The 15,589-nt window shown below is 32.0% G+C and overlaps 4 protein-coding genes across 7 annotated transcripts in view; 2 read left to right on the plus strand and 2 right to left on the minus strand.

Moving 5' to 3' along the window:
- The first annotated feature begins 229 nt into the window (after window positions 1-229).
- Window positions 230-3,304, plus strand: Sou (required for meiotic nuclear division 5 protein souji). 2 transcript variants are annotated; one of them, XM_011050824.2, is made up of 7 exons: window positions 230-443; window positions 1,129-1,412; window positions 1,629-1,766; window positions 1,852-2,150; window positions 2,220-2,322; window positions 2,407-2,561; window positions 2,656-3,304. In XM_011050824.2, exons 1-7 carry the CDS (start codon window positions 278-280, stop codon window positions 2,717-2,719), a joined length of 1,209 nt encoding a protein of 402 aa, XP_011049126.1. In that variant the 5' UTR covers window positions 230-277; the 3' UTR covers window positions 2,720-3,304. The 2 variants fall into 2 exon arrangements, with proteins under 2 accessions (XP_011049126.1, XP_011049125.1); XM_011050823.2 differs by having other exon boundaries at window positions 239-443; window positions 2,638-3,304.
- Window positions 3,305-3,406: 102 nt separating this feature from the next.
- LOC147907033 (uncharacterized) lies at window positions 3,407-5,223 on the plus strand. 2 transcript variants are annotated; one of them, XM_087414410.1, is made up of 4 exons: window positions 3,407-4,009; window positions 4,095-4,300; window positions 4,422-4,554; window positions 4,816-5,218. In XM_087414410.1, exons 2-4 carry the CDS (start codon window positions 4,163-4,165, stop codon window positions 4,842-4,844), a joined length of 300 nt encoding a protein of 99 aa, XP_087270536.1. In that variant the 5' UTR covers window positions 3,407-4,009; window positions 4,095-4,162; the 3' UTR covers window positions 4,845-5,218. The 2 variants fall into 2 exon arrangements, with proteins under 2 accessions (XP_087270536.1, XP_087270535.1); XM_087414409.1 differs by having other exon boundaries at window positions 3,407-4,300; window positions 4,816-5,223.
- Window positions 5,224-5,284: 61 nt separating this feature from the next.
- On the minus strand, window positions 5,285-6,606 carry LOC105142932 (uncharacterized). The gene is made up of 2 exons (XM_011050841.2): window positions 6,334-6,606; window positions 5,285-5,730 (listed from the first exon to the last, which is right to left on the minus strand). The coding sequence occupies exons 1-2, from the start codon at window positions 6,506-6,508 to the stop codon at window positions 5,285-5,287; spliced, it is 621 nt and encodes a 206-aa protein (XP_011049143.2). The 5' UTR covers window positions 6,509-6,606.
- Window positions 6,607-10,264: 3,658 nt separating this feature from the next.
- The window catches only part of LOC105142931 (uncharacterized), a 57,103-nt gene continuing 51,778 nt past the window's right edge, over window positions 10,265-15,589 (minus strand). For both annotated transcript variants that reach the window (XM_011050839.2, XM_087414392.1), the window contains 2 exons: window positions 15,281-15,431; window positions 10,265-13,075 (listed from right to left, as the gene is read on the minus strand). In XM_011050839.2, the coding sequence (XP_011049141.2) occupies window positions 11,471-13,075; window positions 15,281-15,431 (1,756 nt within the window). In that variant the 3' untranslated portion in view covers window positions 10,265-11,470. The remainder of the gene's footprint in view (window positions 13,076-15,280; window positions 15,432-15,589) is intronic.

Genomic DNA, 15,589 nt, shown 5'->3' on the forward strand with positions numbered 1-15,589 from the left:
CTAAAGTTATTTAGGCACAAAACATTTAGCTATGGTTTTTATGTTTTTACTCTATTATTATCCATTTTTCTCTTGATACATTTACATGTAATGTGATTATTTTGGAACAACCTGTATATTAGTTGCAGGCTATATCACATGAGAGCGATAAAATGTCACTATCGGATGATTACCGACAGCCAATGAGAACCATTCGACTAGTCGTCCATATTACATGAGATATTAGCTTGAAATTCTGAAATATAGTTTACGTTCTTCACAGTACTCCACAGAGCAAATGTCAGTCGCGAAAAGTGATACGATAATAATGGAGGCGTGTAATGCTGTTGAACGCGAAGTCGACAAAGTTCTATCAAAATTCGGTGCGATAAATGAACATGCGGAGGCAGTATTGCGCGATCTGATAAACCACATACAATTTCTGAAAAAAGATCTGGAAGAAGGTAAACAGCGATGAGATCATTGATATTCCTATGTCCCGAAATCTTTGTCTTTAATCTCGATTCTCATCTTCTCCATAATTATTATTATGCAATTCGGAGAACTTATCACGACGGCTTTCGATCCTTAATGGCCCAAACTTATTTTCTGATGAATTACTTCATTTATTAACGTGTCTGCATTATCCAAATTTAAGTGTTTGAATCGACTAACCTCAAACGGTGCATGTAGACTATTTAACTTGTATAGTCTAGTTTTATGTGTTTACATAAATTGTAGTATAAAAATTTGCAAAGTGTAAATTATTCATTTCTTATATCTATTTATTATATTTTCTCATTACTGAAATATTGTCTCGACATGTACTTACTCGACATGTACTCGCAATGTCGTAAATTATTCTGTCACTGAAATTATTCAACTGATATTAAAACGAATAATTAATTTTTTAAGTGTATATTTATATGATACATTAAAATAATTTTTATAAAAAACAATGTATTTTTTATAAATTGTAAAATTTATATTTTGTTGCAAAACTTGTAATACATATAAATTTACTATATATGTATATAAATATTTGAATATATATAATTAGTAAATATAATATTTATATATTTATTCTTTTACAATAAATGTATAATCAACTTTGATTTTAAAACTTTGATTTTAATACACTTTTATTAGCACCACCTAATCAGGAACTAACAGCTGTTCAAGTTCAAATATTAAAACAAGCAATGACAAAAGCACGCGATACTGTACAAAGATTAGCAACAGATCATCGCGATCTACACAGTACAGTATCCAAGGTAGGCAAAGCAATAGACAGAAATTTTATTGCTGATTTCGCTAGTACTAGCAGGGAAGATGTATTTTCTGGACCTGAGAAATCTCATCTTCTGAATCAAATAATCTGTCAACACTTTTATCGTCAAGGAATGTTAGATATTGCCGATGAATTAGCAGTGGTAAGTTTCTTTTAATCAAATCCATGTTTAATTTATTTTACTTAATTCAAAATTATTGCATATATCTGAATATTATTTAAATTAATGTATGTAATATAGATATATAATTAATATATTAATCGCTTTGCTTATTTTCAATTTTGCAATGTTTGTCAACCTATTTTGTATGCTTCTTGTATTCATATAATTGTATATAATAACTTATGACATTTGCAGGAAGCTGGTATTAAAACCGATGAAGGTAGAAAGGAACCATTTACAGAATTGAATTATATACTGGATTGTCTAAAACAGAGAAATCTCGAACCAGCATTAGAGTGGGCTAAAAAACACAGAGAAGCACTTTTAGCACAGGTAATATCTGATTCACGAATGTATATAGTCTTGTTTTATATTGTTAGTGTATAACACATATCGTAAATTTTTCATTTCCTTTCAGAATTCTTCTCTTGAGTTTAAATTACACAGATTACATTTTATAAGATTAGTTCAACAAGGTCCTAGTAAGCAGAGAGAAGCGATACTATACGCCCGCCAAAATCTCACGCAATTCGTCGTACGTTACGAGAAAGAAGTGCAATCTTTAATGGGAACATTACTTTATTTGCCACATGGGATCCAGTCATCTCCCTATAGTCATTTATTAGATCCAACTTTATGGCTCGAGATACACGATGTTTTCACTAAAGAAGCGTGTACATTATTAGGCTTAAGTGTGGATAGTCCATTATCTGTTTGGTACATATGATTTATGTGCTCATAATTAAGAAGAATTTAACAAAACAATAATTTGTTGTTCATTTGCAGTATCAACGCAGGATGCACTGCGCTACCTGCATTACTGAACATCAAGCAAGTCATGCAACAGAGACAAGTTACCGGTATCTGGAACGGTAAAGATGAACTGCCTGTAAGTACAAGGGCAATCGTATATATAATTAAATATATGTGTATAAATATTAAAGATTCAAAACACCTTTCTCTTTCCGTGCAGATCGAAATAGACTTGGGAAAACAGAGTCGTTACCATTCAGTTTTCGCCTGTCCTATACTTAGGCAACAAAGCACAGAGAACAATCCGCCGATGAAACTGGTTTGCGGTCACGTCATTTCTCGAGACGCCTTGAACAAGCTTGCCAATGCAAATAAGTAGGTATTATATATGCGGCAAGACTGGAGTACGTTGATGTTTTCTAAGTGCTGATTTAAAGTCACTTTTTAAAAGAAATCAATTTATTTCCAGGTTGAAATGCCCATACTGTCCGGCGGAGCAGAATCCCGAAGATGCGAGACTTATTTACTTTTAAGCTGTGATATACTTACCTATACATATAGTAATATATACATATATATATATATATAATGCGTGTATGTGTGTATAAGGATACTATATACACACATAAAAAAGCTAGTTTTGCAGTTTCTTTGTAATGAATGTGGAATGCAAAAAAGTGAATTACATGCGAAAATTGTAAATTTATATTTTACAATCGTGTCAAAATTTTCATTATTGAAATTTCTGTTGATCGTAATGTCGAGATCAATCATCTATTTTCTTTTTTAAATGCACATATAAGTCCGTTAATTACAATTCGCTTTTTAAAGGAACTGATTTTTAAATATCGAAAGAAAAAACGGAAGAACTGTGATAGTTTTATTATTCATAGGATAGTTCTAACTACGCAATGATATATTGTTGGTAAATAATTTATATATATTACTTTAGTGTATAAGTGACGTCAGCTTTGTATGCGAGTAATGACTTAAAAGCCATGAATGTGTCTAACGACGCCTAACAGATTTGTTATAAGTTCTTCATAAATTCATCCGTTTCTTATTTCGATTGTATGTACTAGCTTACCTATAATAAAATGAAGAGATCATTTTGTAAATTTGTTTTTTATTTTCTGCATCATATTTTAAAATATTCATCAATTCCGAGGAAGAGAAATAATTAAATAAGAAATATATTACAACGGTAAAAACAAAAATAGCATTGAAATTTTAATATAAAAATCCATAGAAAAATCCGTAAAAAAATATTTCTAAAATAATAGCAATTTTATAGAAATATGTAATCTATTTTTATTACGTTTGTAAAAAAATTTAAAAATGAAAGTGAAGTTTGGATCGACAGAACACTTATCGGCGGGACACTCACTTATTCTGCATGCAAATGATATCGATCAAACATTAAGAATAAGAAATATACTAACAGCTACTGCAACTAATCGTTTGTTCAAAATAATCGAAATCTGATAAGACTTGCTTACCGAATTTAATAAATATCGGAGAGAAAATACCGGTTTTCATTTTTTATACGAAGAAATCTACATAACTGCCGCATAATTTTTAAAAATATATATAGCTTTAGTGGAATCTTTTGGTAACATGAAGAATTCTAAAGGTAAGCTAAGATTAATATATACATTTGTATTAATCAGAATTCTCAATTTAGGAAGTAAATAACTAATGTGAAAAATATTTCATTGTGTGTTATTTTTCGAGCCAAATCTGGATCGTCGATCCTGCCGCCCGTACGATCTGCGGAACGTACGAGTCGTCGAAACTTTGATAAAAAAATCGATCCCGTTGAGGTATTGCCCTCTATGATTGATAAATTATCAATTCATGAAAGTACTAAACGAAACGTCGTCAGTAAATTAAATCAAGACTCTACAGTTCGAAGAGAAATCACGGAACATGACTCCAAGTTGAAGAAGACAGTTTCTCTATATAATGTTGATGAAATGTCATTCGAGGAATTGCAAGCCTCTCTACATAGAATTATGGAAAATCCGCAACAACCGTTTTCATTTTTGGCGAATATCTCTCACGCGTTCGCGAATAATAAACAGTTGTTGTCGACGAAACCTACGGAAATCGATGTAAGTGTAAAATGGATTTAAAATCTTGAAACACAAAATAATTGTATGGACACATTGGTTAATTAATTTAGTTTGAAATTATTTAATTAATTTGGAATTAATTATTATTATATTTGTTTAGATGCAATTGGCTTCTGTAGCGAAGCGTATTGAATCGAGTAAAACTTTATTGGAGAAAACTAAGTCCCACATCGAAAATCTGTACCTTCATATTAAACAAAATGATGTTTGTCGATCGTGGAAAGTGCACGATGGTAATTAATATCGATATTTATCGATCATATATAAAGGAATATAAATGAACAATAAGGATTTAAGCATAAGGATTGCTGTAACTGTATCCGACAGAGTCGATTTATATACGTACATTTATATCGATCCTTGTGCGATGACTTATAGGACTCTGTCGAAAACAATTAAAGACAATCATTCCGCTCGGGCCATTTATTATAATGACACACTTCATTTAAAATCGATTAAATTTATTTGTATAATTTAAATATTTCTGATTTCAGTTTGCGATGATAAAGCCAAAGAAGAATAATTCTCTTAATCGTTTTAATCCTGCAAATTGTAAAGAAATATTTAAACAAAAAAAAATCTTCCAATTTTTTTTATTTATAATATTATGTGTCGCGACAGAATTTGGATGTTATTTATTAAGACAAATATAATAATATAGTTCTGAAAAATTTTTTTCTAAAATATAAAATTCAGATTAAAAGAGCTTAGCATATTTTTTTATATGTATATATAACGTATCTCAAACATATGAATATAAAAAATTGAATTTAATTGCCTTCAATTGCTGCCAGAACAAATTGCTATGCTATTTACAACATCATCATTGTTACGGTTACAGAAAAAAAAGGAGAGATTTAATTTATTCTTTTATAAAGAATATAAAGTGAAGTTGTACAATATTAATTATAAAATAATATTAACAATAATAATCATTAATAAAAGTAGAGAGCAAAATGACTCTTATGTTGTTTCGTCTCGTTTGAAACGGACAGACAGAATTTCCGGGATCATGTTGACCTCGTTGTCGATTTTTCCATATATGCACCAGTCGTTGCTTGGATTGGTTTCGATGATTTTGGATGGCTCCGTGGATTCGGATTGATTGTCGCAACTGTGCTGCGAATCACCGTGATCGTTCACGTCGACGGACCATTGAGATGCAATCTCCTTGAACGGCTGCAAGCAGCTTGCGTTTTGCTGTATGTTCTCCAATTCTTCGTCGCAAAGACGCTCGACCTCCGACAGCTTCTGCTTGTAGGCGTCGACAAGCGCGCGTTTGTATGAATTGTAACGTTGCTCAGCTTGCTCGAAGGAGTGTCGGTCGTGATACTTGGCGAGATTTTTCTCGTACTCGAGTATCGTGAGTTCCCTGATACTCGGTTCTGACGTGAAGTCGACGATGTTACCTACAGATTCATCGCATAAACGTTATTATTAATTTTAAACGGGTGCATTAAAAATATATACTAAATTTTAATACATTATTTGTTCGAATAGTATCAACTAAATATTTACTAAATATAAAGATATAAGATAGGTATATTAATTCAAGTTAACTTAATCATTTCTTTTTGAGCAAATATTTATTAAAATTTAGTATATTTCTTCTCTATATGGAGATTAAATCAAATAAGGATAAGGAAATAAAAAAAAAACAGATGGATTTAAAGCTTTGTTCTCTACATTATCTTAGATTGTGACGTTAGCAGCGAAAAAATATGCAATAAAAGTTCTTGTAAAATATTTTAATATAGAAATATCCAAGATAGTAATAGTAAATGTAAAAGTAATAAAAAACATGGGAGTCTTAATAATATTGAAATAAATTCATTACTTAATGATTTATTTAAGAATCTAAAGTTCTCTAAGATTCATTCAGTTAAGAATGAATCATTTATAATTTTTCAAAATGCATTTTTAATCTTTCAATTCACTCGTAATTAATAAAAATATTCGTTTTATAAGCAATGAATCAAAGTACAAATTACGATTGATAATTTAATCATTACCTAAATCGCTTGAGAGCGGTGATTCAACGGCATAAGCCGCGGCTGCGGCCAACGCGGCGGTGGTTGCCTCTTCAAACGCAAGAGCATTGCTTCTTTCGCGTAAATATTCCAATTCCTCTTTTTCCTTTTTCCAAAGAGCCGTTTCTTTGATCAGATTTTCCCGAAGGCTCGTCATCTCCAACCAGAGCTTATGAGCGCGCTCGTGAAGGAGCGATCTAAATGGAGTAATTTTCTTTCTGACAAATAATTTTATTTCGACTAAGAAAATGTTAAAGAACATAAGGAAAAAAAAACCTCAGCATTTTTTATACTCTTGTTCGAGTATTTTTTATATAAATTTTTTATTTATAGTATTTAATAATATATAACATAGTATTGTTAAATATGAAATTGTTGAAAAAAATTTAATTAATTTAATTAAGGCTTCTAATTACTGTGAAGCTTCAGATTGACGACGTAAAATAAAAATATTTCTTAATAAAATAATGTATATTCGCATTTGATATAATACATTTATGAAATATATTAAAACTCCTTTTACTTCGAAATAAAATAAAATAATATTCATCTCAATTCGACAGTTGTTAGGTTTGTAATCTTATTAAACATAATTCAATTTCAAATATATTTATTGATTATCAGAACACAAGAGAAATTTTCGGAATATTTTATTCTATCTCTCTCAATTGCAAATCTTATTCTTTATTAAAAAAGACATTTTAATGTAGTTTACAAACAAATGTTTATACTGCTCTATTACATCGCTAATTTTTCAAGAAAATGTCGCACTCCAAGACTGCAATGAGAGTAGGAAGATCTCAATATATCTTTATAAATTTAATTAATATATTTCTGAGTAAATATTTTGAAATAAAACTTTTCTTAAATTACGCGAATATTAATAATTCATTAGTTCAATGTCTTATTATCTTTTTGTACTACAATAATATAAAGTAATTTGCAAATATCTCCTTTTTCGTTTTCATGAAATATTTTCATATATATATATATATATAATAAGTAAAACTGTCTCCGTAATTTTTGTTAAAAGAGAGAAAATAGATTGTCTTCAAAATATTTCTCCTTCAAAAATTATAATTCATAGCATGAATACAATACGCGAATTCTCTTCCATAGCCGACGGATGATCCTAGATCTGTCGTGAGTGGAAGTTGGGTCTCCGTTCGTTCGACATCACCCGAAAATTTCTCGGATACATCGTCCTCATCCGATGTCTCAATATAAATCGTGGGTACATTTTCGCGATCGATTACGTCTTGTATACTTTCTTCATTCCGCATGTCGTCGCATTTCTCCGAGTGACATTTATGAATCTTGTGCTTTGGAGATTTCGAATCTTGAGACGCATCGTTCAAGACGACAGGTGCTATTTTCGTGGAAGTGACGTGCTTATCATCCATTGCATTCGTTTTCTTTTTTTAAGCAAATTCAATCGAATATATATAGAATTCACAAGAAATATCAAATAGAACAATTTTATGTCATGCATTGATGAAAGGAACCAATCTCGGAGATAAATTGCGCTTCCATTTTGTTTCTTAAAAATAAAATGAGGGCAAAATTCATACTATACGCTATGTATGAATGGCCTTAGTTTTTATCGAGGGTTCGAACCGGGTCAGAATGCAAGAATCAACCAAATACTAAGTTGAGTATTCCTCTGTCATAGTCGAATGACATAAGGACCGCATATGATTCGTTATAATTATAATATACAACTTTAATATTTTCTAAAGATGTCAAAATATACGTAAAAATCATTTAACAATTTTTATATACTTATAAAAGTAATGAAAATTAATCTCGAATGACTCAACGTGTATATATAGTAAGAGTATCCAAAACTAAAGTATGCATTAAGGGTTAAATAAAGTTATTTAAAGTATATATTTTAAATAAAATATATAAAAAAGTTATTTAATATTTATTATTTTAAATAACTACACTTCTAACTTATTTCTTATTTAGCGTTTTAAATAAGTTTCCCTATTTTATATTTTTTATTTTAAATAAATCGTATCAGTTTTTTACTGATTCCTACGATTTTATATTTTAAATAAGTCATAATAGTTATTTTACTAAGCCATGATTGGCATTATAATTAAGTTTAAAGAATTTTTGAAACACAGAATAATTTGCAGCAATAGTAGTGTCCTAAATTAATTTTTTAGTTAAAGTCCTAAAAATAATGATTAACAAGATATTTAATTTTTAATCAAAGCTGTACTGAGCGCAAATTGTTCGCAATACATATAATAAAATTATTTATAATAATGATCGATGATGTATTTATGTCTGATGTGAACGCAAGAATATACCGCCTGAATTTTATTGATAAATTTCATACCATCATTTTTTAATCGATTTTATTGTCTCGGAGTGGCTATGAATTAAAAAAGAATCTGCGATTAACTTAATCCATGATTATTGACTGCGACTGTATTATTATGTTAATGTGGATAATATTTGTAGTTTGTTCACAATTCAATATTACAATTATTATAATTGTAATATTGAATTGTATAAGTTTATTATAATAAAGGATAATATAAAGAAAATTATTGTATTATGATTAGCGAAAAATATAATAAAATAAAAAATAAATTAAAAATATACTTACCTGCAAAAACAGTCTAAATTTATTAATAGCTCGTTTTTTTACGAGTGAGTATACTTATGAAGAAAAGAGGAGCGCCGATAAAATCGGCGGGGGTGGTGGAGGGCTTCTAGCTCGTTTTTTGCTAAATTAAATCTTAATTTGGAATATATTTACATACTAGTAATTATATTTGGTAAAAACGGGCTGAAAATTTGCATAAAAAAACATAACTTTGTAATTCTATTTTTGCAAACGCGTATTATAAAACAAAATTCGCTAAATTAACTTGTTTGAATATTCGAACATCCACTTTTTCAGAACACAGAGTGCGAGGGGTAGTTTGCAGTTACAGGAAAAAGATCCTCATGTCCTCTGTCAGGTTTCTCTCTGCTTTACATCATAGGCAAAATGACAATATTTAAATTAAGAAATTTTTGGTTTAGAAAAATGTTAGAAATGAGGGAATATATGAGTGGCACGAGTGGTTATGTACCTTGATCAATTCGCGATCTGAGAATCTGAATTCGATTTGACCTCTACATTAAATATGGAGAACATGACTTCCATCTGTGAAACTACAAGTTAAATGCTAGTGAATCTCTGTTTAAAGGGTTATTTTACTCCAGTTGATATTATTATTTTGATTATATAAGTTAGATGTGGTTAAAAACACGTAAAGGCCTGATCAGAAAAGATGAACTTTATATAGAAGGGATACTATTTATGATTTCTAGAAAGAGTGTCCTCTACTCTTCGAAAAAGATATACGCAAATTATCGCATACTCAGACAGCACAGAATATTTATGATAAATATTTATTATTCATTTTTTTTAATGTTATATAAATATTTTAGACATATTTTATATCAAGTTTTATTGGAAATATTATTTTAAAAAATATAGACTAAATATTTTATGTAATATTTATGATGAATATAAATAAATATTTGTAGTAACTATTTTTTATTTTGATTCTAATGTCTTATTAAGTACTTTCACAGCATTTATTACATTTATAATAAATATTTCATAATATGTGCAATAAATTTATGATTTGTGTCTAAGATCACAAAAATATTTATGAAATATTTTAAATAAGTCTTATAAATATTTTTAAATATTTTGTATATATTTTATGAAGATTATGTGCTGTCTGGGTAGTACCCTTCATAATGGGTTGGAAACAGGGAACTTGTAAGAAAACTTTAAGAAAAAGAAGGAAGGATATATATGATGAAAGAGGTGTATAATTCTTATTAGCAGACAGATGAGAAGTGGATGAAGTGGAGAAAAATAAAAAAATTCAGCGTATTTGCATTGCGTAGCGTAAATATTTATCTATGTAACGTAAAAATAATTTTTACAATGTAACAACAAAAAAATTTGCACATTTAATAGCATTTGCATCACTTGGCGCAATAGAAAAATTTCACGTAATTAATTTGAGTTATCGATTAATCCTCAAGTACTTGCGCGGTAAAAAAGTTTTCTCTCTTTATCTCTCCAATTTCTTAAAAAGAAGTTTGAGAAAAAAAAGCAGATTTTTATGCTTCTTAAAAGTTAAATTCTTTCAACGAAGTGTGCATAAAACTAGATGTTTCATTCTTAAAAAAAAAAATCAATCGAAAGAAACAAGTCACGTTAATCCCACGCGAGTATTTATGGATTAATCTTTTGTGTGTATATTAATAATACATTTTCATCAAATTGCAACAACGAATTGGTAACACTTTATGCAATTTTCAAAGTCGACCGTAAATATTTGCTTTAAAGAACTTGGCAAAGCAATACCGACAGAAAGACAGAGATCGATGTGATTAAGTCGTTGAAGCCCCAATCATATGTCCTATATATACAATTAGATATCACCTGAGGTGTTAAACGTGAAAAAAGAAATTTGCAACGTGCATTCACGACATTATGCCCATCTGATTACCCTGCTATTCCTCGGGTCGACACGCGGATGTATTGCATTGTTTGATTACAGAATGTCCTTAATTACAGAATGACGCAAAGTATATAATTCTACCCGATATAATGTAATTTTTATGTACAAATTTCGATCTCGGTGGGATGCGTATGAAAAGCCGCAACGATATATCGCTATAGCCTAAATTGTCATTATTGGAAGTACAATCTAGATATAAATTCTAATCGATCTCGTCCGTAAATAAGCTGCTAAATTACTATACTTAAGTATTAAAAGATCGATTAGAATTTAAATATGATCGAATGACACATTTACATATACATCATGTGTAAGACACTCGTAGAAAATTCCTCGTGTCAGTCAAATTATATAGCGCAAAGAGCAACCGAAAATTAAAAAAATAATAAACTAATCTCTTTACGCCGTTTGCACTTTAGCGACGCGCATGGCGCGCGCGTGTTTGATATCCCGACCGTCTCTGAGGACGTTCAACGTCTAACGATTCACGACTAGTACGACGGGAACGAGAATATAGACTGAGCCTTAAAAATTAGATTAAATGCAAATAAAGAAAGACGAACATCCGTTTAAAAGGCAAAACGCTCGAGATTTGTTCGTACTGCCTGGTGGATCCCTTTGGTCTTCTCCGCCTGCCAGCTCTTGCACTTTCTACGAAAGAATCGGCATTCCTCCTCGTGATTGGGATGCTTCATCGGTTTGTAATCCTGTGGCGAGCAAAACTCCTTCTGTTCGCTGTAAAATTTCTCGTAGCCCCCTAGCAAGAGATACATCTCCGGATAGTACAGTGCCGGATAGTATTCTTTGTTACACGCGCGATCCAGTTTGCGTAAAAACCTCGAGAGATTCGGCCCGCGCTCCCACGAGAACTCGCAATGGAATACGATTATGTTGCGTTTATCGGTATCGAGCTGGATCTTCGGAATGGTGTTGACCAGATGATCAAGCATGACCTGCTGGACGAGATCCATATTGTAGATATTCATCGCTCCTGCGATGTGACCTGCCTCATACTCATACGGATATCGACAATCGATGATTGTATAAGAACCAACACGGTCGGCAAATTCGCCACGTAAGAGCGCTGCCAATGTGTCGGATGTGATTGTTTTTAGATCCCCATGGATGCCGCTTGTGAGCGGCAGTATACAGGGCTTACTAAAGTCACCGATGAGATCGGAGTCAGTGATGCTGCGATGGATCGCCCACTTGATATTTGTATGTGTTTCGGTCAGGCCCGTCCTTTCTGACATACTTCTCTGCAGAGAGCGTGAATGCGTCGAGGTACTTGAGCGTTTCGCCGATACGGGTGTTGTGTCGAGACTCAAATTGTTGGACTTGCGCGATCTTTTTAATATCGACGTTTCGTCCTCTAGTAGATCTTCCGACGGCCGTTTGTAAGACCTGGCGGAATGCGGTGAGATTTCCATTTGTAATCTGTAGTAAGGCGCTGTGGCCTCGTCGTAGCTGTATGTTCTCATCATTGTCCTTTTCGAGCAGCTTGCCGTCGGCGAGCGAAACAGGCAAGTGCGGATTTTTGATAAAGGCATCTTTTCCAACGGCGATGACCTCGTCATCGACGATGTCCTCACCATCGATGGCGTCCTCACCATCGATGGCGTCCTCACCATTGACGACGTCCTCGCAAGCAACGGCGATCTCATCAGCGGCGACCTCACCAGCGGAGGCGACATCGTCTTGATATTCCGTTTGTATATACCGCTCTGTACCGACAACCACTTTTTGACTTTAGATGACATAGTCCTGGAGAAATCAGGGGTCGTTGAGACATCGTAATCAGTCGATGCCTCGGGTGCGACTATATCGCCGGATAGTAGCTTCGCGATGCCGCTCGGTAGCTGCATTTCCTCGTCCATGGTCTCCATGTCGTTAAGCTCATTCACGATCCCATCATCCATACTATCGTATCCTGACGACAAGCTACGTAAGAGGGTTGAGCTCGTGGTCTTATATTGACCACGTATTGGAGAAGGTGCGGAAGCAAATGAACACATTGAATATTCCATAGGTACATTCCTCAACATCGTGCAGTTCTCGGCGTAGATTTCGCGCCGCTTGTTCTCCTTTTCATTGATAGGGCTCGATGGATGACCACTGTCCTGACTGTTCTCTTCGTAAATTTCCAAAGGTTGTCGTACTTTCTTATAGTGTATCTGAAAGAATACGACAATAAACAATAAAATCGTTACGATTTTTAAAGAAAGAGACAAAACTTTGAAACGAGCACATTTGTTATAATAAATTTCCTAAGTCCAAAGATTTGAGAATAATTCAAGAAGGTGAATATATACATAATGGAAAAGAGAAGAGAGCAAAGAGAAGAAGGAAAGAAATGTCCTCAACATTTTATCAGACATACAACTAAATAAAATCGAATCGTCGATTATTCCTTACAAGGGAATCTGTTTCCGGTGATTTTTATCGATTAATTATTAAAGAACGGCCGGAAAAAGAAAGGAAAGTGTATCATAGATGCGATCACCGAAGGAAAGTAAGAAAGAATGTAAGGGAAAATACACGGAAGGTAACCGTCAATCGACAGCGATCACAATCGGACGCGCAAGGTGTCACATTATGAAAAAAATTAGAGATCAATGCACGGAGTAACGGAAGGGAAGATAATTTCCTTCCTCTTTTATTTCTTTTTTTTTTCTTTTTTGATAAAACGGAATCCCACTATCTCCCTATCGGTCGGCGTGAATCGTTGGCGTTAAAATCAATGTACCTCGATAGTGATAAGCAGCAGCTGTGCGATGCATATTCGGGACGCGAGCTGACCGTTCGACTTTAATCGCGGAAATGGTAATACGTATCCCGGAATGCGTGCACTACAACATCCGGGATTGAATTGAATATGCATGGAAGGTGTAAAAATCTCGCGGTATCCCCCTCAAGTAGTTGGATTTTAAATTTTGGTATCGTTAAAAGATCTGTCGACCGATATCGCGATTAATGTAAGTTTTAAAATCAACTACGCGACATTAAATTTATATTACCCCTTATATCGCGCAGAAAATATCGCAAAAGGAATTCTATACAATAAATTAAGTTCTACACAATAAATTCTATGTTAGATTGTATTTATAGAATGATCTATTGCTACTAATTCTTCAAAAATTTGATAATAAATAATTAAAAACTAAAACACTAAGAACAAAACATGATGTAACAATTCCTAGATAAAAAAGGAGATAAAACTCAATGAGCTGCATTATATACGCCTTCTGTTAATACCTAATAATGACATTAATAATGACCTAATAATGATTAAGTTTGACCTAATAATGGTTAAGTTTGATCTAATAATGGTTAAGTTTGAAAAAAAAAAGATTATAAAACAAATTTACGTAATGTGTAACGTGTTTTTTCTTAATATAGATATACACTAAATCTCGAAGATTTTTTTAACGAAACAGATGTACTAGCAGCTTATCTCTGTGCATGAAGTAGCCACTTGAGAGTGCACAGCTGATAGATGTAAATAAAATGTAGCGAACTGATATGTAATTATAAATATATAAAAAACTTATGTCAATATTATTTAAAATATTTTAATATATATACTGAAAATATACTGAAAATATATTAATAACTTAAATATAAGAATCAATAAATTGTAGTATAGTGTGGCAAAATAACAAACTTAAACTTTATTCCGCAGTAAACATGTTGTTCAGTGACAATGTTGTAGTGGCTTACTTCGTAATAAAAAGGTGAATGAGTTGTTAGGTATTATTAGTGCAGTACAATATTAAATTCATTGTTAATACTGTAAAGTTCTATTATCGTTATATTAAAAAAATTATTGAGAATGAAATTAAGAACTGTTGGTGTTAATTTTAAAATGTTATCCAATGTAAATGAATCATCTTAACCTACGTTTTAAAATTCACTACTAAGTAACACTGAAAACCTATAGTTACGTGCATTATAAATTTTCAGTACTAGCATTGCAATAGGTCTGTTTTTTATTGCTGCTCTTTCTGAACTGCACACAATGCAATAAGTTGAAATAAATATATTTGTTTCACTTCAACTTATCACACCTATAAACTTTTGAAATATAATCTAAGGCTGGGTTCACATCTTGACGAAAATGCGGAAAGCGGAAAAACGGAAACCAATCAGAACTCGTGGAAAGACAGAAGGAGAAATGTACTGCGAGTTCCGATTGACCATCAACTTTTCCGTCAAGGTATGAACTCGGCTTTAGTAAACACGTTGCCAAAGCAGCAATATACTTCGTAAAAATCATCGAAAAAATTGCATTGTTCTACGAGAATTTGGCGTCTGATAAAATGTGTATGGATATCTTGTTAAAAAATATTCTTATAATTTTTAAACATTTTTAAACTTACTCTTTGAGGTGTGCGGCTATATAAATTACTAGCAGCGCCACAATTCTCCTTATTGTAGTCATTCGCAAGGAATTCTTGCCACCCACGTGAATTCGACGTGTTAACATAATCTTTCGAATCTTGACAAATCTTGTCCTTTGGATATAAAAACCTGCAAGCATACGAATAGAAATAGATTAAGCTGTGCGAACGTCATATTATAAAATAAAATCGCTTTTATAAAATTAATTTAATATATGATCTAAGCAGCCTAACCTAAGAAAGTACACTTCGTCAGGAAGAAACGTGAATGGAAGATAAGTGTTAATA

Source organism: Acromyrmex echinatior, chromosome 16, assembly GCF_024713525.1.
Source record: "Acromyrmex echinatior isolate Ae372 chromosome 16, ASM2471352v2, whole genome shotgun sequence".
In the NCBI taxonomy this organism is placed as follows: domain Eukaryota; kingdom Metazoa; phylum Arthropoda; class Insecta; order Hymenoptera; family Formicidae; genus Acromyrmex; species Acromyrmex echinatior.